This window comes from Pinus tabuliformis, chromosome Q (genome assembly GCF_031772625.1).
Source record: "Pinus tabuliformis cultivar Carrire ecotype Pingquan chromosome Q, CPIR1, whole genome shotgun sequence".
NCBI classification, from domain to species: domain Eukaryota; kingdom Viridiplantae; phylum Streptophyta; class Pinopsida; order Pinales; family Pinaceae; genus Pinus; species Pinus tabuliformis.
In genome coordinates, this window is record NC_142296.1 from 1,345,174,161 (window position 1) to 1,345,198,402 (window position 24,242).

Here is a 24,242-nt window from a genome sequence, read left to right on the forward strand (position 1 = left end):
TGCTCTAGGCAAGAATGTGAAGAAACCCTTTGCAAGAAGTGATACCAGATCAAAGGAAATCTTAGATCTCATACACTCTGATGTGTGTGGACCTATGGCAGTAAAATATCTTGGAGGACATCAATACTATGTGAACTTCATTGATGATTACTCTAGGAAAACATGGTCATACCTCCTTAAGAATAAAGATGAGGTATTTGAGAAATTCCAAGAATTCAAGAATGAAGTAGAAAATCTGACAAAAAAGATCAAAACCCTTAGGTCAGTTAATGGAGAATATACCTCCCAGAAGCTTATAGCATTTTCAAGGAAGCAGGGATCAAGAGGGAGCTAATTGTTCCTTATAATCCAGAATGTAATGGTGTGGTTGAAAGGAAGAACAAAACAATTGAAGAATGTGGTAGAGCCATGCTTCATGATCAAGACCTCCCTTGGTTCTTATGGGGACAAGCATCAATAACAATTGTGTACTTGCAGAATCAGAGTCCTCCTAAGATTCTCAATAATATGACTCTAGAAGAAGCATTTACAGGAAAGAAGACAAGTGTGGATCATCTTCAAATATTTGGGTGTCTAGTTTACATGCACATTCCAAAGGACAAGATGAAGAAATTGGAGCCTACCTGTACAAAAGGCATCTTTGTTGGTTATAGTGCTTCATCAAAGACATACAAAATCTACATTAAAGAGGATTGTCGTATTGAAGTAAGTAGGGATATCACCGTTAATGAAAATGTAGCTTATAAGAGATCCAAAGATATTTTAGTTGATTCTGATGAATAAGAGGTACCCATTTTTGAAGAAATCTCAAGGAATGACAATGTTCAAGATCCTACATCAATTCTAAAAGATGTTGAAGGACCTAGTGAACCCGTGCAACATGTTGTTATTCTAGAAACTTGTAAGAGACCTACTTGGTTAAGGACAACTCTACAATAGGCAAAGGGACATGTGGCAACAAAGGGAACCTTTAGAGAAAGTAAAAGACCTAAAAGGTATTCTGGTTAAGTAGCTTATATGACTAAGCTCATTGAAGCTGAACCTTCCTCCTATGAGGATGTAGCTAAACATCAAGAATGGAGGAATGCAATGCAAGAAGAATACCAGTGGATTATGAAGAATGATGTTTGAGAAATTGTTCTTAGACCAAGTTATAGATCTGTTGTCACTTCCAGATGGATATTTATGATCAAACATGTAGTGGATGGGAGCATTGATAAATATAAAGCTAGATTTGTGGCAAGAGGTTTTTCACAAAAGGAAGGTATCGATTATGAATAAACCTTTGCTCCTACTGCAAGGTATACCACTATTAGATCGCTTGTCCCTTTGGCTGCCACTAGGGGATGGAACATTCATCAAGTAGATGTCAAAACAACTTTTCTTAATGGGAACATTGACGAAGAGGTTTACATTAAACAACCTCGAGGGTTTGAAGTCAAATAGGAGGGAAACACACGTCTACATATTGAAGAAGGCTCTATATGGCTTGAAGCAAGCACCTAGAGCATGGTATGCCAGGATGGATGCATACCTATTGAGACTTGGATTTGTTAAGTGTTCTGCAGATCCTAACCTCTACATCAAAGTGGTCAAGGATGAACATGTGATCATACTTTTATATGTGGATGATCTACTTGTTATAGATGTGTTACATCGAATTTAGGAATGCAAGATGAAGGATCTTGGGCTTATGCATTACTATCTGGAACTAGAAGTTTGACAGAAACTAGATGAATATATCTTGGTTAGGGAAAGTATGTGATCAAGATACTACAGAAATTTGGCATGATGGATAGCAAGCCAATGACAACTCCTATGATTACTAATCTAAAGAAGTTGAGGAGTTTAGATTCTAGTTTGGTGGATCCTACTTGCTACAGACAATTGATTGGCTCCTTAATGTATCTTGTGAATACTAGACCTGACATTTGTTTTGCAGTAAATGTCCTTAGTCAATTTCAGATGGAGCCAAAGCATGACCATTGGATAACATACCAAACACATCCTAAGATATCTTCGTGGGACCATGCATCACTGCCTTCGATATGTTGGTAATGAAATCCAACTTTTGGGATATACAAATTCTGATTGGGGTGGCAGTGAGATAGATGGAAGAAGCACTACTGGTGGATGCTTTAGTTTGGGATCTTCCATGATCTCATGGATGAGCAAGAAGCAAGATATTGTTGCTTTGAGTAGTGTTGAAGTTGAGTATGTTGCTGCAAGTGAAGTTTGCAGAGAGGCTGTTTGGCTTAGAAAGTTGCTATCAGATTTATTTGAAGGACCATTAAGCCCTACAAGTATACTTTGTGACAACGAAAACTGTATAAGATTGATAGAGGACCCAATGTTTCATGCTAGGACGAAGCATATTGACAATAAGTACTACTTTATCAGAAACATGGTATGAGATGGGGTTGTGAAGCTGCATATATATGAACAGGTAGTTGATATTCTAACAAAGGCACTACCTAACAAGAAGCTTGAATACTTAAGAAGAAAGCTTGGTTTGGTGGACATCTCTACCTTGATTAAGAGGGAGTGATGATGGACAATATATTTGCTTCTTCATGTGTCATGCATGTGAAAATTCAAGAATCCTACCCAAATCATCTACTACAGCGATTGATTAAACTTTTCCTATTTGTTAAATACGGAAACAAATTATTTACTGTTTCCTACAACAAATATCGAAGCTAACACACTGCAACTCACTTAATTAATTAATTTGCTCAAAACAAGAACAAAACAAATAGAGAAAGATGCACTAGTGACAGTATTTTTTGGACAAATGTCCTCGGAAAAACCTAATGCGGGAAAACAGGTGCAACAAATCTGAGGGTTTTTATTATTATGCAGTAGTTCCTGAATACAACTCTGGATGCCCTCCTGACAATCCAGTTATAGAGAAAGTAAATTGGCAGAAAAACTTAGTGAGATTACCTCACTCTACCTGGCAATTCGGCTGTTCCGGTAGCTGAACCAATTGTCCCTGGCTATCTCTGTGCTGGTCCTACATCAGCCTCAACAGGCTTTGTGTTAGCCCAACTAGGAAACATTTACCATCTGGAGCAGTTTCCAACCCTCTCGGCTCAAAAATCTCAACTCCTCGACAAATTTCGAATTTTTGCACTGGAAGACTGCGCTACTTCTGCGTGAGCCCTTCTGGCTCTGCGTCAGCTCTGCTTGGGCCCTTCTGGTCCAGTGTCAACCCCTCTTGGGTCTGCGCTGCCTCCTCCTAGTGTCTCTCTACCTCTATGTTGCTGAGCCTGGGTCCTGGAGAAGATACTCCAACCCAACTATCCCTGCCCCTCACTGCAAAAGCTCACTATGGAAAATCTCCCGGCAGTTGCTTTGCTTCAAAAAATTGATTCTCTGAACTCTCTATGTGTTTTTCCAAATGACCCTCAAGCGTCCTTAAATAATCTCCTTGTTGACATTCAATGACCCAGATTAGATGCTAATCAATGGCTAAGATCATTTATGCTTGATCCTCGTCTTCTTCTAGAAGTTACACCCACAGTTTATATTAATACCCTTTAATTATTTTATTTTCCTTAGTTTAGACTTAGGGTCCCATTAAAAATAATTAATTATTTTAATACAACTGTTTCTGGGTGGAATTTCCCAAAATGATTTGTGGGTTCTTTGGAATACATGTGCCTAAGCCTCCATGCAAAATTTGAGGCTTAGAGCACATCCGATGCTACCAGAAATTAACACTCCCTCTTAGCGATTAATGTGCTCTAGTAATGCCTCCACCTGAAGCATCACACTGTTATGTAACATCTCCCTTTGCGTTGCCAATGTCTGATGTGCTTTCCACCAACCTCTGCGCAAATGTTGCATGTGTACTGCTGCTGACCCTACCACAGTCAACACTACATCTGTACTGCAACTCCCTCTAAAATTTTGCATCCGTGCTGTTGCTGGCATTGGCAGTGGCACTACCAAGTGCCTTTACACTGCAAATTGCTGTTGCTACTGCATCAGCAATGAGAAAACATCCCAAATTATTGAACTAACTGTGTTCAGTATGATAACATGTGAATGCTGGAGCCTGATTGCTGCTAGTCTTTGCGCTGATCCTCTGAATCTACTATGTTGGTGCTGACCTCTGCTTTGTGCCATCTGCACTGCTGCCAACTCTGCTCTGCATTGTTCAGTCTTTGGCGCTCCTAGCCACTGCAATTGTCTCTTCGACACTCCTCGGCACCATCCAACACTAGTCCATCCTACTACCTCTGATCTGGGCTCCCGTAGCAAGCTCTTGATCCAAGAGGTGGGCTCCTCAAGGATCCTGCCCATTTGTATCTCTTTCGAACTATAGGTCCAAATCAGCCCACCTCCCCCTTGGAGGTATCTCAGCTGTCATGGCGAACTCCTCCTTTTCGATCTTCGTGGGCGCAACCTTCGGATTGTGTTTCTCATCTTTGTCCTTCTTCCTAAGAAAACACTGTGTAGCATAGTGACCCATCTCACCACACCTGAAACACTTGATTTTCGAGACGTCCTTATTACGTCTCCGCTGCTCCTGCTGTCCCTTCGATGCAAGGGTTGCATTCTCCTCCTCCGTGGGCTTCGACCACTGCTGTTGCTTCCATCAAGTTTAACTTTGACTAAGTCTCTCCTCAGCTCCTCTTGTTTTAGAGCTGCCCACATTTCATCCCAATTCGGCAAAGCTGATTTGCCCAGGATACTCTGGAGAAAGACTTGCCTCTCATCTAAGACATAATTGAGGGCCAATCTAACCAACTCTGAATCTTGAGGTGTATGCCCCACAACAAACAATTCATCATGTGTCTCTTGAAGCTTCGTGAGGAATGGATCCACACGCTCACCCTTTTGCATTTGAGCATATCTCAACTTTTGTTCAAGGTACATCTTTTGCTGCTCGGAAGATCCCTGATATAATGTAGACAAAGCATCCCATATCTCCTTACCAGTGCCCTTTGCTAGCGATGTTATAGACCACATGATTCTTCACTTCGTCGAGGATCATTCTTTTGGCCTTTGTCATCTCAGACTTGTATTTCTGCAACGGATTTGCATCTACAGGGACAACCACCATGTTGTCAACGTATGTCTTGAGGGCATGCTCATCTAGAAGGAATGCCATTCTTGCCTTCCAGATGACGTAGTTGGATGCTCCATTAAACCTGTCTTGATCCCTCAAGCCATTGGTTTCCATTCTTGCCACAAGAACTGTCGAAAATCTCCTTTTTGGTTCTTACTGTTGCTGCTCAGCCAATAAGAAAACAAACTTCTTAGCGGGAAGTCTTATTGAGGAAGAAATTCCCTCAACTGTGCTTCTCCTCTCTCTTTTGTCGATTTTCTGCCCAGCAAAATGCTTGTAGAAAAATTTGCGTCCCACCAGCTTCTCCTCACGCTGAGGCTTCAGCGTTGCTCCCTCTGCCTCGACAAAAACTCGATCTGGAAGCCTGTCTCTTGGTTGACTCACTCGGAAAGACATTGCCTCAAAATTTCAGCCCTCCGGTTAAGAATTGCGCAAACCCTTTGGGGTTTCGAACTGCTGCCTCCTGCAGCTTTTCGATCTCCCTCTTTTGCTCAACGCTGGGTTCTCTGACACTGCTCTTCTTGTGCTCTTCTTGTTCCACCTACAACTCTGATACCATGTGAAAATTCCTTAAACCGAATCCCTACTGCAACAACTGATGATATTTCTCCTACTTGTTAGATTTACATGAACAAGTTATTTGCAGTTTCCTACGACAAATATTGAAATACATGCACTGTAGCCTTCACTTAATTAATTTATACACGTAAACAAGAGACTGAGGAAGAAAGAAAATACAACACAATAACACCGTTATTTTTGGACAAATGTCCTCGGAAAAATCCAATGCGGGAAAACCAGTACAACAGATCTAATGGTTTATTATTATTAAACAATAGCAAATTCTGAATAATCTTTGAATACCTCAAGGGTTATTCAATTACAAAGAGAGAAATATTGGCGGAAAGATTTGTGAGATTACCTCACACAATCATTGAGAAAAATCCCTGCTTATCCGGTCACTAGATGAGGTGCCTTTGGCATGCCCTGCGCTGCCTCTGTGCAATCCTCATGCAGTCCCTGCGTCAGCCCCTCTAGACATTGCGTCACCTAGCCAGCGGATCGAGTTGCTGCTCAGAGTCACTGCTCTCAACCTCTCAGTCTCACACCCCGACTCTCGGCTTCTGAAACTGGCTCTGCTGCAAAATTTTGGACTCCCTCTCACCCTCTGCGCTGCCTTGCATTAGCCTCTACATGAGAGCTGCTGGATCATTCTCTGCCTCTCTCTGCTGATGATTCTCCAGCTGAGAAAATCTCTCTCTGTGGATGCTATCTGTGCCCTTCAACTACAAGAAATCTACTTGATTAGAATTTCCTCTTGAGAACTTCTCACTTTAGAAATTCGATCTCTTGATCTCTTGGTGTGTTTTCCAAATGTCCCTCAAGCTTCCTTAAATAATCTTCTCGTTGACATTCAATGGCCCAGATTACAAGTTAGTCAATGGCTAAGATCATTTTAGCTTGATCCTTGTCTTATTCTAGAAGTTACACCCACAATTAGATTAATACCCATTAATATTTTTAATTTCCTAAGTTTAGACTTAGGGGCCCATTAAAAATATTAATTATTTTAATAAAATTGTTTATGGGTGGAATTTCCCAAAACACTTTTTGGGTTCTTTGGAATATATGTGCCCAAGCCTCCTTGCAAAATTTGAGGCTTAGAGCACATCCGATGCTACCCCAAATCAACAAAGCAGAGGTGAATCTCGCAATTTATTGACCACATTGTGAGGATGCAATGGAAAAGATCCACGAGTTTTGGCCATAAACCATTGAATCTACAAATAACTGCTTGAGATTCATAGGTTGTGCATAGATCATTTATTTTTGATAGATCTGCAGTCTCTGAATTCAAGCTTCTGTGATCCATAATGAATTATAGTCTCTACATTACTCTCTATTTAAGCCTTTGCCATGGTTTGCCTCTTCATCTGGTCCTGATGATGAACCACACTTGTTGGTTCGAAACACATCAACCAAAAATTTCTCTTATGTGATTTCTATTGAAAGACTTTTCTTAATTAGATCTACAGTCATTGCTGGTATTTGATTCAATTGTTCCACGATATAAGGATTGGGTACATTGTGAGTTCGATGTGGTGTTGTTGATGCTCTCGATTTTCCTTTGTGGATGTCCTTAAATGAAAATCCTCCATTTACTGGTCCTTGATTCAAATCTGCTTCTTTGGGAAGACTAGATCTGGGTACTCCCCCTGCTCCCTTTTGATAGCTTGGTCCAGGAGAGCCTACATGAAGCCTCAGATTTAATACAATAGTGGATGATGGAACAATATTGTAGTCTTGTAATCACAGATCGCTCTGCATAGACTTTCCTCCGCTGATCAAGCTCTATAGGGGCACCGGAATACCCAAAGTATGCAGGATATTTTGCTTCCGATGGTAAATGTTCTCAGAGGCCCGAACCTTGAATAGAACCATGTTTCCATCTGGGGTTTGAGAAAGATTTGAAAAGATGTCGTGGTTCTTATGCGTCTCTCGTTCATGATAATCACACAAATTGTCTGCTTGAGAAAAATCATAAAAATTATCAGACACCCTCGCTGCTTGGTCCGTCATTGTAATTGCCCTGAGATAAGACAACATGCTGTGGTAGCGCACGAAACTGGAGGGAGGAGTCTGGATCTGGCCAAATCGGGGGCTGATCTACTACATGGAGCTCTAGATCTGAGAGATCTGGCCAGTTTGGAGACCGATCTACAATTTGGAGCACGAGATCTGGGAGGTGGTAGGGTGTTCTATGCAGGGCATCACGAATCAATGAGAAAAACTCCAGATCCGTTCGTTGTAGGTGCCGATCTACCACTAAGGAGTTGAGATCTTCAAGAAAGTCAGGTAGATCTGGATCTAGGGTCCCCAAATATCTTAGGATGCGTCTATGCAGAAGCATACCCGTCTTCTCGGTCACTCGGCTCGTTTGTAGTGTAACCGTCAATATTCCATAAGGTGTGTAGAGCAAGTGGATGAGGGCTTTGCTCCACAGGATTGTTTGACAATCACCTCCGCGACTTTCTACAAGATCTGGACGGCAAAGAACGATGGATGGAGCCAGAGGGTTATGACCTCTCCTCAACACAGTTGAGGTTGCTGTTGTGTTCGCCATCTTCAAATCTAGTATATTATATATATTATAAATTAATATAATTTATATTTATAAAAAAAGTATATATTTATTAGTAATATATATATATTGAGAATTTGATATGTGTATATGGATGAACCTAATGGCAAGCCTTATCTGAATCTCATGGAAAAATTCGAATTTGAATCAAATTTTATTGTTGCCGAACTCAAACTAGAACCCAAACCATGTGACTTTGTCCCACTCTACTGATTTTGGATTGCCTGAAGATTTCTTGGCTGCTTGATTTGCTGAGATCACATGCTTTCATGCATTTATTTTGTGGAAGTTCCATTTACACAATTTTCTTTTGCACACCTGTTGTTTCTGACTTTACAATCTGTCGTCTTTGAAATCAAGATTGCTAATGTCACTGTTGTTTATGTTGCATATGTGCAACATGTTGTTGGACACTGGAACCTATGCCACTTGATATCGTGCACTGTTTTTGGTTGGGATGTTGATTCCCCGATGTTGGGATGTGGGTATGCTTTCTCTACAACATGCCGCTTCCACAACTTAGGAATCTTTTTGACTAGGATTTGGCTGACCGGAAAAGAATTTAGAAATTATATTGGAGGAAGGTGAAGGTTGTTGCTTGTGTAGAGAATATTTTGTAACTCTAATTTTCTGTTTTCTTTAGATATACTATATTTTGCATTTCATCTGTTATCTTTAATTCTTCAATGGATGAAATTATGTCCATAGATACTAGTTAGGTTTTTTGTGCAATTATGCCAGCGAATGAACTTTTATCAAAATATTGTATTTTGACAAAATTTGATGATGTTAATGCTATTCGCTTTAAAATTTACAGCTAAAATAATGCCTGTGGTGAAAAACCAACATTTGTTGTTGTGTACGCTTCTAATATGCAATGCTCTTGCCATGGAGGTATGTAGATTCTTTCTAGAATAGTTTGTGAATTACCACAAGGTGAATTATTTACCTACATGCTGATAAGTTCTGGTCAAAAAGGTAATGTTTATACTCACCTTAGCAATGTTGCACAGGCACTTCCAATTTTCCTAGATTCATTGGCCCCAGCATGGGGTGCTGTATTAATATCCGTGACTCTGATACTCATGTTCGGAGAGGTAAGTGGACTTCAGCCATAGCATTTAGCCACAAAAGTCTTTTTTTTTTGTTTATTTATATATTTAATCCTTGTAAGTTTCTAAGTGCTTTCTTGTATGTTATGTGCCTTTAACTTTTCATGAATGCCAACATATGACTAAAATTTGGTTACCCATTCGATAAGCAGATTATGCCCCAATCTGTCTGTTCTCGATATGGTTTAGCAGTTGGGGCTGCAATGGCACCAATGGTTCGTGTACTTGTTTGGATCTGCTTTCCAGTTGCATGGCCAATAAGCAAGGTATATCACCAATCTTCCCGTTTGCCATCTGAGGGAAACATTCAAGTTCCACTTTACTTTCCATTCTGAATTAAACTATAAACTTTAACATTCAGAAACCTATTGTGCGTTTATGATTATCATGAAAAATATTTCATTGTGATCAACTTAATGTCTATCATAGTTAATTTCTAATAGCTTGTTTCTTCTCCCTAACATTCTGATTATTAATTATAATCATGTAGATCGTGATCAACTTAAAATGTGATATTAATTTCTAAGAGCTCATTTCTTATTTAATTTATCATGTAGCTCTTGGATTACTTGTTGGGTGAGGGACACGTTGCTCTTTTTCGCAGAGCTGAGCTGAAAACACTTGTGGATTTGCATGGAAATGAGGTATAAATCAAGTTTCAACTACCATCTACCATTCACTGATAAGCATTTTTGCCACATAATATTTTTTACACAACCACACCATTGAGTTGAATAACAAGCTTGAGTTTTCTTTGGGACTAGTCAAAAATATCAGGATTCGGAACTTTGATTGTTAATTTTTCCTCTTTGAGTTATTTTTTTTGTAGAGTATTTGATGTGGTAATTGTCAGTTTATGTGTTAAATCCAATCGTCTTGTTAACTTTAATACTTTAATATCATTTTAACATCAAATTTAGTAAGTGTCCCACATATCTGCATTTTCTAGAAGAATGAATATACTACAATTAGAGGCACACATGTTAGGAGGACAGGAGGCATGTTATCTTATCCTATAGTTAATATGCTCTCAGTTTTATATTAAGAAAATCTTGTTATCATTTAGCACCCGTGAAAACAACCTGATATCATTTAATGGCTGCTGCTTGCTTCAATTAAGGCAGGAAAAGGTGGAGAACTGACGCATGATGAAACAACAATCATTGCTGGGGCTTTGGGATTATCCGAGAAAACCGCAAAAGATGCAATGACCCCAATTTCAGAAACATTTGCTATTGATGTTAATGCAAAACTTGATAGGTATATTTAGTATTACCCCTTTACTCTTGATCAATTTAGAATACTTTTTAGTTAATCACCAAATCCAGCTGCGATTCAGATTGTTGGTTCTTGTGTTGTATTTGTTGGTACTCAAACAATTCTCACATTTATTCTGTGCTCACCGCTTTACCCTTTGATCAATTTAGAATACATTTTAGTTAATCACCAAATCCAGCTGCGATTCATATTGGCTGGTTTCTTGTGGTTGTATTTGTTAGTAATCAAACAATTCTCACATTTATTCTGTGCTCTTCTTCAGGGACATGATGAACTTGATCTTAGAAAAGGGACATAGCAGAGTGCCTGTATATTATGAACAACCTACAAATATAATTGGACTAGTTTTGGTAAGTATTCCCTCTCCTATCTGGGCAGTGCTTGACTGCAATAAATTAGTGCTTTTGAAGTTTTGAACCGAGAGGTATGCGATAAAAAGTAAAAATTCAGTCAAGTGGTTTGAGAAATTTGTACCAGTATTATGTCATTTCAGAAATAGTTGGAAACATTTAAGTACTAAATAGACCCAGCAAATGATTCTAAAATCTTCATATTTTTGAAATAAGATCTATTAAGTTGTATCCATTTCTATCTGTAGATATTTTGTGATTTTTATTTTTTAGGAAACTGAACTTTCGGCTTTTGCCTTGTTTCGTCAGAGTTGGCATTTCATTGTGTGTGAACCTTAGTCTTGGTTGCCTGTTCACTAAACTACAGCAGTTGTCCAGATTTCTCCAGTCTTAAGAAAGGCTTATGTTATAAGTTATAACCAATTTTGCAAATATATCTTCAATTGTTCTAGAAACCTCATCTTCACTTATGTTACACATGTACCGGTGGAATTCTCATTCTTCTTCAGCATCAATTTGTGATGCTTGGCCCTTCTAGGCTTGTTTGGCTATGTATGTAGCTGAAATATTACATGAAAGATATATGCTGGAGCATCTATCTTTTTATTAATTTATTAAACAGTTTAAATACAAATCAAAATGTGTTATCATCTTGTAACAATACTTTTTATTTGTCTTAATACAAGTATGTACATCAACTTATTTTGCGCTTTGAATGTTTTACAGGTGAAGAATTTGTTGTCTATACATCCTACAGATGAAGTACCCGTAAAGAATGTGACCATCCGAAAGATTCCTCGGTATAGTTTCATTGTTAGACAAGTATTAGTCGTGCTGCTCTAAAAGTTGTTAAATAAGTGTTTAATTCAGAGCTCTTATGCATGGCATGGTTGTTTGCGTGTTTTGAGGAGTTTGATCTGAAAATTAAGAAATATAACATTTGCAAAATGACATGAGGTTTTTTTAGTGTAAATAGTGAAAGACAACAATGCAAACAACATTTGTATGCTAATATTCGATTCTTGTTGTATTTAACCAATACAAAAATGTAAAGGGAGAAAAAATATACAGCTTTTAGCATATTAGTTGCAATGAAAGTTTGCATTCCTATGTATCTGGTAAGGAATAAGAAGTAAGAGCTTGTGTGCAGAACTTTTATATGAAGTCAACTGTTTGCCCTAATATTGTAGAAAAGAAGATGACTGTGTCTCTCAAAGCATCTGTGGGTCTGACGGTTAGTTGTGTGACTATGTGCTGCCTTACATTCTCCATGGTTTGAAACTCAATTCTCTCAAAGAAGACAATTATTATCTACATGGAAATCAACTATGGGACTGAATGTCAACTGTGTTAACCACGAGCATTTTAATTATGTGCATAATTCTTTGGAACTTTGTAATGTTCCTAACTAGGATAAACAGTGATATACAAAGCTGGTAAACAAACCAACACCCGAAAATGAGAAATAATCAGCAAACACCCATAAAAAAACTGCAAATAAGAATCATCTGAGCCATATTATTAATTCTTTCCGGAGCAAGTACAATGGTGATGGAATGGTGCACCTGGGCTTGTCTCAATGGACAAGTGTGACAAACCCAGGTGAGTAAACAACAGCCCAAGTGCTGCACAACTGCTGCTCCAAGGATGATCTGCGCTACCCAGAAACTGTGCTGCCTGCTGGAAAGGATGTGCTGGAAACTCCACATCCCGTGCTCAGAAAATGTTGCAACTTTAGTTCCTGGGTCCTCAACCAAAAGTTAAAACCCAGAAAGGGTTTGGCCTAATTCAGACCCCTAAGCACTACGTCCTCCTCCTCATGCTGGGAAGTACGGCCTGCCTGTAGCTGGCTGGAAAGGCCCTCCAAATCACCCCCAAATGATGAGATGCTCCCCTCTAAGGCTTTCCCCACTTCTCCTGGCTAACTCCAGCTCTATAGCTCCTTCCCCCAACTCCCACGTGTGCCTAGTGATAGCTCTCTGCGCAGGCCTCAGTGACTGTAAATCGAGCTGCCCAAATGCAGCAATCTCCTGGTCCAAAACTCTCCCCAAAGGCTGATCCTCCGCTGAAACTCCAACTCCCAAACTTTCCCGGCAAATGCTGCCCGGATGAACCCCCAAATAGCCTCTGCGTGTTCCCCTCCTGCGTGTTCCAGAAATACGCACTGGCTGAATTGAAGGCTGAGTGATATGGCTGTAAACTCTTCCAGCTCTACTCCAAGGTAGTACAAATTGCCTTCCTAGGGTGGCACTCGAGGTCCCCCAAAGAAATGTTGAGTCTCCCGCTTGGAAAACTTGATGCTGAACAGCTGGTAACTCGGCTAAGCAGCTCGAGCAACACAAATAAGTTCAATAGACAAATGATACGTTGGGTTGGGGAGTTCCTCCTCCTTATAACTTCGTGGGCCTTCCTTCCCCATGTGGACCCCTCTCTCTAGCCATTCGATTTCCCCTCCAAGGCAATTCGAATTGCCCAAGAGTCCAATTGTGTTTTTCCCCACGTGGGTGGTCCCCACCTTCCACTAGTGATGTAATTCAGCGCTCCTTTTCTCCTAAGTTCCTAAGTAAAAAATGTATGGGCTCCACCTTTACCAAAAATGATTCAACCTGTTACAAATATTTTAGGAAGGGACATTACAAACTTCTACATATCAAATTGATTTTCATATGGATATCTTTTAACTATATCACATCCTAAAAGATTCAGTCCATCATATGGCATTGCTGGAAAGCAGTGAGTTGTCTTTCATACAGGAACGAGGTTGATGACATCTGGGATGACAAATGGGTGAATAAGTGGTTTGGCAAGTAGCTATGATGGAGTGTTGGCAGAAATTCTGTAATTGGACAGTGACAGTCATGAAGAAGTTGTTTGCATTTGAGAACAGAATATCAGAAACATCAAAGGTGCACAAGTTAGACAGCTGGGTTTGAATAGACACCAGTTGTTGCAAACACATCAAGTGGGATAGATCAGAGGACACCTTGGATTTAGATATAAGTTATAACGCTTTGTTATCGGTGACGCAGTGGTAGGGTTATGATTGATGATGATCATGATAGAAATGTAAGAGTTATATGCAGCTGAATAGCTTGCAATGCTTTGATTGGAAAACATCCAGTATTGCCAGGTGCCACATGGGTTGAATCTTAAGAGTGATGTGAAAATCTCATTGGGGCCAGAAAGATTAATATTTTCTAATCTGGTTTCTAATGTATGAATGTCTCTAAATGCTTTTCTTATGGTTATGTTTTTCATATTCAGTGTCTGAGATGCGAGCGTGTTCTTGAATGTTTTGTGATCCTTGTGCGCTACTGGATAAACTTGGAGGCTATATACTGTTTCCTATAGAAAATGTCAAGCTGAGTAATTCAATTGAGAAGGTGTGCAAATCAGTCTGGATTGGAGAAATGAGCTGGTGTATGGAATTTAAAGATGGTGAAGGATGAGATTTTACTAGCTTGGATAATGACTGATAGGAAAATCAAAATGTGAAGTGTATGAACATTGAATGGAGAAAGTTAGGAAGGATTCATGTGATTAGGAAAAGCCAAATAAAAGTGTGCATGTAGGGACAAGAATGGTTAGGTGAAGAAGCAATGATTCTATGGCAAATGAAGATGTCAGTGTAAAAAAGTTTGCTCCAAAACCGACTATATACCATTCAAATCAATTCACTATAAAATTGTCAATAATACCATCAAAATTTTTGTGGTTTTGATTCAACAGAAAGGCCATATGGAATTCACTTTTAAGGTTGGTTTAGGAATCAATAGGGGTTTATAGTGTGGTGAAACTTCATTTCAATAAACACTGAAGCAATGTCAGTTGAATTCAAGGTTGGCTGTCTTTTGTGACATGCTCAACTATAACATAATTCTGCCATAAAGAGACATCCAAGACAGTTGCTCGAAGAACCAAGAGATGAAAGAGGAAATCTTATTTGATAAAACTGATAGAATTCTGAAAATAAAAAAAGAACAAAGTCCCTGATTCATCTGAGAGATTTTTTACTGTGATATTAAGAGTCAAGACCATTGTGGTTTAAGGTTGAATCCAGTGTTGCAAAACCTGTGTTACCAGATCAAAGGGTCTTGATGTTGGATCTGCAGATCGAGATTTCGGATATGGAGATGGTTCCACCTATTTCTGCATAAGATCCGCCAAGTAAATGGATCCTTCAAACTTGGAAACAGATCCTGTGCCAATTAACCGCCACATTCCAGATTTGAAGCAAATAACATTAAAGTTTTTAGAGATTTTTTACTACGATATTAAGAGTCAAGACCATTGTGGTTTAAAGTTGAAGCCAGTGTTGCAAAACCTGTGATACCAGATCCATGGGTTCTTGATGTTGGATCTGCAGATCCACATTTCAGAGATGGGTATGGTTTCACCTAGATCTGCATAAGATCTGTCAAGTAAATGGATCCTTCAAACTTGTAAACAGATCCTGTGCCAATTAACTCCCACACACCAGATCTGAAGCAAATAACATTAAAGTTTTTAAAAAATTTAAGCATATTTGCCACCTGTTTGAAACACTATAAAATTTTAATTAAATTGTTATTAGTCTGTAGGCTGTCTAGCACATGATAATGCTAGCAGGAAAGGTCCGAGACATTTAAATTTAAATTTTCAGTTTTTGATAATTCTAACACGAAAGCTTTGAGACAGTATATAGTTAATAGTACTTAATATATACTTAGTTTTGGTTTTTCTATGTGTACAAAAGATGGTTGTGTCTTTAATAATTTAATTAAATAATCCCATCCAACTCTAGGTGAAGACTCCTTTTAGAACAGTATGATGAAGATGACAGGTTGATCATGATGTAGAGTTCGAATATTAAGACGATGAAGATGTAGACCCATTTCTGGATATGTAGTTAGACCTACTCTACGCCAGCATATCAATAGAGTGATCATTGATGAGACACTCTTGTACTCACAGGTTATGATTCCAGTCTTCAAATTTATAATTCATCTAATGATTTCAGTTTTAATGTTGTGATCCATGAATGGTTTTTTGATTTTAAACTTTGAATATGTCTTTTAAAGTTAAATAAAATATTATTATATGTTTTGTATGTGGCATTTCTTGACCATATGCGGATCTTGGCTTTCCAAAAATCTGGTGGATCTGTAGCCAAAACCATATGCGTATCCATTTCTTGGTAACTTAGTTTAGGATGCTAGGATTTAGAATTTAGATAGAATTTCTTTTTTATATTAACTTTTCCTTCAAAACCGTGCCGCATTGATGTTGGGGACCTGTTGCACCCATTTTTTCAACAATTTAAGGAAGCAGGATCCAAAGACTTGAAGGAATTTTTTCAAAGTTCAAAATCATCAGCGAGCAGCCTGTCATGTCATTGTAAACCCATTCTGCAAATTTATAATGTAAATGATGCTTGTACGACCATTTAATTATGTAACAACCTAGGTAAGCCTATGATTTTGGCAATGAATTTCATCCTAGGAACAAGACATTCGATCAAGCATCTGAAACAAGATAACAAGTGCGAGAAACATAAGAGAAGTAGCCTACCATCAAGCGAAGAAAGGAGGATAAAACGCCGAAGTAATTTAGATTTGTTTTTGGGGCAAATACCTTTCACACGTGCAAGGTAGTATAGTGTCATTTGCTGCAGAAGAAGCCGAGGTTATTACAGTCATCCTAGAAGCCTAATCAAGGAAGAAAACAAGACATCCATCAAGCTGAATTGTAGGAGGTGGTCATACTATCCAAGCAAAGGAAATCAAGGGATCAAATCATTGTCTATCCGACTCTATCCCTCACACTTGCTGCAACTAGGGTTTCTGAAGAGGCCGAGAGTTGCAGGGTTGTGGTAATAGGCTGAAACCTGTAGAGAAGTCGAGATCCTTGGTGGAACAATTAGTTTGATTAGTGTTGACTCGAGGAAGAAGAATTGCTTTAAGGAAGCCTTGCGACTTGGTCTTGGAGAGGTTAGTAGGTCAAGGGTCTTGGTCTTGGAATTCGTCACTTGAAGATTCTATAAGAAAAAGAATTTGTTTGGGTTTATCTCATGCTTTTTTATGATTTGGTAGTTGTTTGATGATAGAAAACATTAACACAATCAATAGAAAGAAAGAAGCTAATAACAGACTAAGTAAAATGTGCATCACAAGCAGTTATCATTCAAGAGAAATCACCTCATACCTATGCCCTAGATTTCTCAACATGGTATTAGAGCTAAGGTGACAAGTCAAGGAAGGGCAGCTCAATAAGGGACTCTCAAGCACTCAAAGACCGAAGTTCTAGAAAGGCATCAAGGGCATCAAAGAATCAAGAAGATCCTCTCATCTCCAAGAAGGCAAGGGCTACATCATCATCTAGAAGAAAAGTGTCAAAACCCTAGATCAATCAAAGAAGAAGTCTACACTAGAAGCATTCTTGGGATCCTCTCTCAAGATCAAGGAAAGAGACCACAAAGACTCTACCTCTACTCAAATTGAAGAGTTCTACAAATCAAAGTAACTTAAAGTCAACTCATCAAGGAGCAAGATCAAGGACATTATCATCATCAAAGGATTCAAAGTGATCTCCCTCTCTTTGGAGCCAAGGATCACTCTTGAAGAAAACCATCTTCATCAAGGAGAAGTTTTCTATTATCTATATCAAATTCAAGGAGGCAACAAGTTGAAGGAGCATCTTCACAAGTAACTATATTTATGTCTACATCTGAATCTGTCAAAATGTCTTTTTGCAAGGAAAGCAACAAGCTGGTTGGGGCTTCAAATTTTCTTGCATGGAAGAAAAGGACAGATCTAAACCTCATAGAAAATGAGGTCATGGAACATGTTAAGGGCTTAATCACTAAACCTCCAAAAGGAGATGATCAAGCACTCACAAGGTATATGAAAGGGAAAGTAAGGGCTCAAAGGATTCTCATAGAGTCCATCAATGATCCCCTCATTCCCTATGTATCTAACTTGAAACTTCAAAAGAAATTTATGACAAACTTGTAGCCCAGAACTCTACAAGTTTGTTAGTTTTTGTAGCATCAGATGTGTTCTAGCCATGAAACTTTGTGGAGAAGTTCTCCAAAACCCATAAATCGTTTTGGAAATTCCACCTAGAAGTGTCTCAATTAGATTATTAACCAATTTTTAAATTATTTCAAGTCTCAACTTCGGGAATATGGTTAATTAATCATTATTAATTGAGATGTGGTGAGAATCATCTAGAAACTCACATGGATCGATAGGGAATTAATTTGGGCCATCGATTATGTTTTCATCTTGGCTGTTAGTGCTCCAACAAAAGATTATAAGAAGAAGTCGGTGGGTAGATGGAGAATACACCAGTGCAGATACTCAGTTGTCCAGGCAGATCAATTTTCTCAAGACTGAAGTTCAGCAAGAGAAGATAGAGCCAGAGGGTGAGTTGCAGGGGAGAGAGAGAGGGCATCAGTAGTAGTCTAAGAGTGCAAGATAAATTCTGGAAGGTCCAACATGAGAGAGGATGCAGTTCATTAGTGCATTGCGCTGAGGATAATGTAGTGAGACCAGCGTAAGGGCGGAGGGGCTGTTTCGGGGGTCAGAGAATCGCTGCAGAGAGTGAGAAATGTAATACTAAGTTTCTCGTTTTGTTTCTTTCTCTATTTTTGCTGCCCGATATGATGTACATGAATTACCGTTGAAGAATAATAAAGAAACCCTCATCTGTTGCATCGATTTTCCCATATTGGGTTTTTTCGGGGATGATTGTCCAAAAATAATTATGTTAATATGCTTATATGTGTGCTAGCATTTCTCTAATTTTCCTTGCATTTATTTTTCCTCAGTATTTAATTTGTGAAGGCTGCAGTGTATTTATTTTGATATTTGCCGTAAGAAACTGCAAATAATTTGTTTAATTTATTTAACAAATAGAAAGATAATTTCAGTTACTGCAGTATGATTCCAGATTTCGGAATTCTCACATTGTATTAGAGCACAGATCGTAAGCTGAAGAGCTCAATAGCAGAAGGAAAGAGAATGTCGAATCTCTGTAGAGGTAGCAGTTCGAAACCCTCTAGAGGTAGCGCAGTCCCTTAGGGCCATGAGGGTCAATTTTTGACGAAAATTCATTTCTCTGAGAGAGTCGATAGAGAATAAAATCTTCCAGATCGAAGATTACAAGAGACAGAGGGAGTTGCAGCAGTTTCCTTGCAGAACAAATTTCTAGCTAGGACGTAGCATTTTGCAGCAGCAAAACCAATATTGAAAAGGAAAGGAGAAATAACACAGAAAAGTCATGGATAGAATCAACAATCAAGAAGTCTCAGAATTGTCTTCCAGATTGGAAGATGAATTTGCGTGCTTGTTATGTTCAACATCATCTGATATGTGGTATATTGACCGTGGAGCTTCATCTCATATGACAGGAGTTAGAGAATATTTCTCTAGCTATCAAGAGGAGCAGATGGACTTCTAGATCACTGTGGGGAACAAAACTAAATGTACTCTGGTAGGGAGAGGAACCATAGAGTTTCAAATTGAAACAGGAACCAACACCAGTGCTACTAATGTACTGCATGTGCCAAGACTGGGTATGAACCTAATTTCAGTGTCCCAGTTGCAGGAAAAGGGGTACGATGTACACTTTGTGGCGAAGAAAGTATATGTCAAACACTCTAGCTGGAAGAAGGTGAGACAGATTGGAGCTAGAAGCAACATGTTATATAGGTTGCAGATTGATTCTCTAATGGCATTGATAGGCAAGGACAATAGCAATGGGAAGGAGCTGAACAAATTATGGCACAGGAGGATGGGACATTTACACTATGTAGCACTTAGGATGCTGAGAGAAACTGTGATTGGTGTTTTAGTTCTCAGTATTGAGCACAACTACGTTTGTAGAGGCTACGTACTTGGGAAGTACGCGAAGGCAACATTTCCCAGCGGTGATAGCAGAACAAAAGGCGTGTTGGGATTGATACACTCAAATATTTGCGGCCTTATGTCCACCAAAGCTATTAGTGGAAGTGACTATTTTGTCACATTTATTAATGACCATTCTAGGAAGACTTGGATCTATTTTCTAAAGATCAAAGATGAGGTCTTTGATCGATTCAGAGAGTTCAAGGCACTCATAGAGAACACGACAGGGAAAAAGATCCAGGTGCTGTGTTCAGATAACAGTGGAGAATACATTGATAAAAACTTCACAAGTTTTTGTGTGTAGGAGGGCATCAAAAGAGAATGGACAACTCCATACAACCCTCAACAGAGTGGAGTAGCTGAGCCGAAGAACAGAACAATAGTTTGGGTTGTGTTGACCACTTTGTGTCAACGACCCCATAGTATAGTAGTACACCCCCATTTTCGCAAAAGGGATCTATCATGTTCGAGTGTTCACGCCTTTCAGATTTCACATCAGCCGACAATTTTGTTAAAGATGTAAACCCATTTTGCATGGTTATAATGTAAATGATCTTAGTAAGACCATTATGTATGTAACAACCTAGGTAAGCATAGTATTTTTATGATTATTTCTACCTTAGGAGGTTTTTTGTCTCATTGACTCATTTGTGTCTCTAGACAAAAATGATCGGCAAAGTTTTTCCTTCCAACCTCACCTCAAAGATAGGGTGGATTTTGTCGTCAAGGTATTAAGTAAGTCCTAGTGTTTTTTATTGAGTCTTTGTAAAAGTAATTTGAGAATAATCCTAGCTAATTGGCTAGATTATTTTATTACAAATTACTTGGTCTACTAGATCATATTTTGTGTCGTAGAAATGGGTAAATGTTGAGGGTCTATAACGAATGGGTGTTCCCCCTTCATTTCATGTAAAAAATATTTAGTGCATGGTCCCTCATAATTAGACACCATGGCTAAGTATTAGAGGGTTGGAAAAATAATTAATCCCTTCATAAGTCAATTAATTAAATTTTCTAGCAAAATTAAATTAAAATCCTAAGCCAGAAATTTAATTAATTTTGTGTACTAGGTAAAATTAAATTCTCCAATGGTGAAATTCGTGGGTTTTAAAGAAGTTAAGTTTTGGAGGCAATTAATTAAATTTTCTAGCAAAATTAAATTAAAATCCTAAGCCAGAAATTTAATTAATTTTGTGTACTAGGTAAAATTAAATTCTCCAATGGTGAAATTTGTGGGTTTTAAAGAAGTTAAATTTTGGAGGTCCCCGACTAAGGGAATATTGAGGAAATCGAGAAATTTTGGACCCTTGGGCCTTGGTGGTTAAGTCAAAGTCAAATTTTTGAAGAAATTAACTCAAAATAATTAATTTTGATTTAAGCCAAAGTCAAATTTTTGAAGAAATTAACTCAAAATAATTAAGTTTGAGTTAATTAAAATCAATTGAATGATAAAGTCTATTTTTTTTTCCAAAAAATTAAATAATTTTGACAGTGATGATTAAAGATTAATTAAATCTTTATGAACTGTTGAGATTAATTTGACAGGGATCAAGCCAACTCGCTGTTGGATATTTTACCTATAAACTAGAGGTCAATGTCAGTCAGTCTTTTCATCTCCTATCTTTGAATTGTGTACTAAGCTCTCAAGCTCTTTTGAATACTTTTTCGAAATCAATGCAAAAGTCTTTGGGGTTTCAACGTGCTGTGGTGTTCCTCTTTATGAATTTATGGTAACATTGTTTTAATTTTTTCTTAATGTTATGTGAAAACTATCAATCAATAACTCTTTTAGAATAATGTATGTATCTTATTTAGTTTATTGGATCTAGGGTAACATTCTTAATTTTGATCAAAATAGTAGGTATTTCTATTTCTTCAAAATTTCATTGTTGTTCTATTTCTCTACTTGGTTTGATGGTTGATCTAGTGCTTATAGGAGATCTTTCAATTTTTGTTGTTGTTGAGCATTTGGGGATGGTTCTTGGTTGAACCAGCCAATTCTTAGTGTATATTTTTAAAGAGCCTACTTCATGTAAACCACAGGATTTATCTTAAGATCAATTTTTTTTCTTGTTCTTTTTCCCGCATGGCGTTTTTGGGCTAGTACCTCTCCAAAATTTTCAAAATTTATTTTTAAAATATTTTGTGGAAAATTGATAGATTTGGCTATTGAGAGCCTTAGATTATTGGATCTGGGAGCGGAGTTGGACTCATACTCCTCAAATCTGATAGATCTACCATATTTGTGCATAGATCTATAATTTTTTTTAGTTTTCTTACTTGGGTTTCTAGGGCCTTGTTTATTTTTTGTTTATCTGGGTGTTTTTGTTTTAGCTTTTGTAGGTGCAGATTTGAAGGAAATTTTTTATTTGAAGCTAGATCTAGACCCTAGAGGGTAAGATCTGGCCTCAATACCATTTTGTAGGGACATTATTCAAAGTTTTTTTTACAGTCCGAGGGTTTCAACATTTAGATTTGGTGATTTCATGAGTTTTCCTAAGAGGATTTGAAGCAAGAATATATCATTTAAAAAATATAAATTTCTGGGTTTATTTTGGGGATTTTAGGCTACCATTTTTCTTCTCTTGTTTACTGCCTTATTGAGCCTCTCTTTTCTGCTGCGTTTTTCTCCTCTCTGGAAAAATTTGATTTTTTTTCTTTTGTTTCCTTCTTCTGTTGCTGTGTTTTCTCCTTTCTGGAAAATTTTCGATTTCTTTGCCTCTGCTACATTGTCATAGCTCCTCCTCACTTCCTCCTCGCAGACCTGCAACACTTATCATTTTCCTAACTCCATCACTGTCATCTCCTTCGACTTGCAAAAAACGAGCCCCATTATCTCTCTACGCAACTCCATCCCTCTGATCCACAGTTCCTTCCTCGTTGTTGTCGTCGCTCTCCCTCTTGCAGTCTTTGCTCCCTCGAAGCTCCATCCTTTGCTATCAACTTGCAGATCCTCTCCTCCGTCGTCATTCGAAAGCCCCAACTTCTTCTTCTTCGTCGAAGCTTGCATCTTCTCCTTCCTTCGCTGCCATTGTCCGTCCAAACCTGCACACAAACCATTAAATTTGATTTCCTTATTTTTTGTGTTTCTCATGTTTTAATAATTCGCTTAGGTTAGGTTTTTGTTTTACATATAATTCAATTTTTCTTTCATTTGCTTTTCATTGTAATTTTTGTTTTGATTATTTTTGTTTAAATTAAAAAAGAAAGAAAACTAAAGCAAAACATTTTGATTTTAATTTTTTTTTACGACTTTGATTTCCTTTTAGAAATCCAAATTTTCAATTTTTGCTTTTACTTCAGTTTTTATTTTTTATGACATTTGGATTTTTGCTTGAGATAAGAAAAACAAAAATTTAAAAATTTCTTCGTTTATATTTTTTAAATGTGACTTTGGTTTTTTCTAAAGAAATTAATAAATCAAAAGAGAATTTTTGTGCATTGAAAGTTTAAATTTTTATGTGGCCTTTGGCCCAATAAAAATTTCATTAATTAAGTCTTTTGATTTTTTACTATTGTCACGTTTAAAAATTTAATTAATCATTTGCCACATTAATTTTTTTTCATAAAACTTAGCACATAAAATTTGCGTAAGGAATAATTAAATTTTTTAATCTAAAGTTCTTTCTTGGGTTTTTCTTTGTGTTAGGGGTTTTTTGAACTTTAAGATTTAAAGGGAAAATTTTGTGGTATAATTTTTTTTTTTTTTTTTTTTTAATTCTTCTTTGGAATTTTTATTTTTATTTTTAAATCTTGTTTGTTGGTTTTTTCTTCTTTGGTAATTTCTCTATAGTCAAACGCATTTAAATAATTTTAAATCATCTTTAGAGATTGACTATAGGAAAGAGATATTTTTTTGGATTTGGGTCACGTAAGAAAAATCATTTATATTCTGGAATTGTTTAAAATCGCTTAGCATTTGAATTTCATGGTTCTGCATGGTATTTAAACTATGAAACCAGATTTGCTGAAAAGGGTCAATGTGTCGCGAATCCGTAAAATCTGACAGGATTCGTGCCAAATCGTGTCCGGAAATAGTGGCACATCATGTCCGGTTGGGACACGATCGAATCCGAATCGTGTCGTGTCCGAAAATTGTGACACATTGTCTCCGATTGGGACATGATCGAATCCGGATCATGTCCCAATCTGACATGTCACAATTTCGGACATGAATCCCGAAAAATTCACCCGCGCGGCATAAAAAAGGCAATTTGTTGTTGTTTTGTTTCACTTTCACTTCTCTCTGTTGTTGTGGGTTTATTGTGAGGGGTTTGGAGCAAGGAGCAAAGGGTGTGGGAGCGTTTTCAAGGAGATTCAAGCAACAAGTAAGTGCATTTCCTCTCTATTTTTTTGCATTTTTATTATAGTAGTTTGCATATGCATTTCTTT

General features: G+C 37.8%; 1 protein-coding gene across 4 annotated transcripts in view; it reads left to right on the plus strand.

The window, feature by feature from the left end:
• The window catches only part of LOC149224852 (DUF21 domain-containing protein At2g14520-like), a 99,962-nt gene that overhangs the window by 49,696 nt on the left and 26,024 nt on the right, over positions 1-24,242 (plus strand). For all 4 annotated transcript variants that reach the window (XM_089386301.1, XM_089386303.1, XM_089386304.1 and 1 more), the window contains exons 2-8: positions 9,040-9,116; positions 9,236-9,319; positions 9,487-9,600; positions 9,892-9,978; positions 10,455-10,594; positions 10,875-10,962; positions 11,689-11,762. In XM_089386301.1, the coding sequence (XP_089242427.1) occupies positions 9,040-9,116; positions 9,236-9,319; positions 9,487-9,600; positions 9,892-9,978; positions 10,455-10,594; positions 10,875-10,962; positions 11,689-11,762 (664 nt within the window). The remainder of the gene's footprint in view (positions 1-9,039; positions 9,117-9,235; positions 9,320-9,486; positions 9,601-9,891; positions 9,979-10,454; positions 10,595-10,874; positions 10,963-11,688; positions 11,763-24,242) is intronic.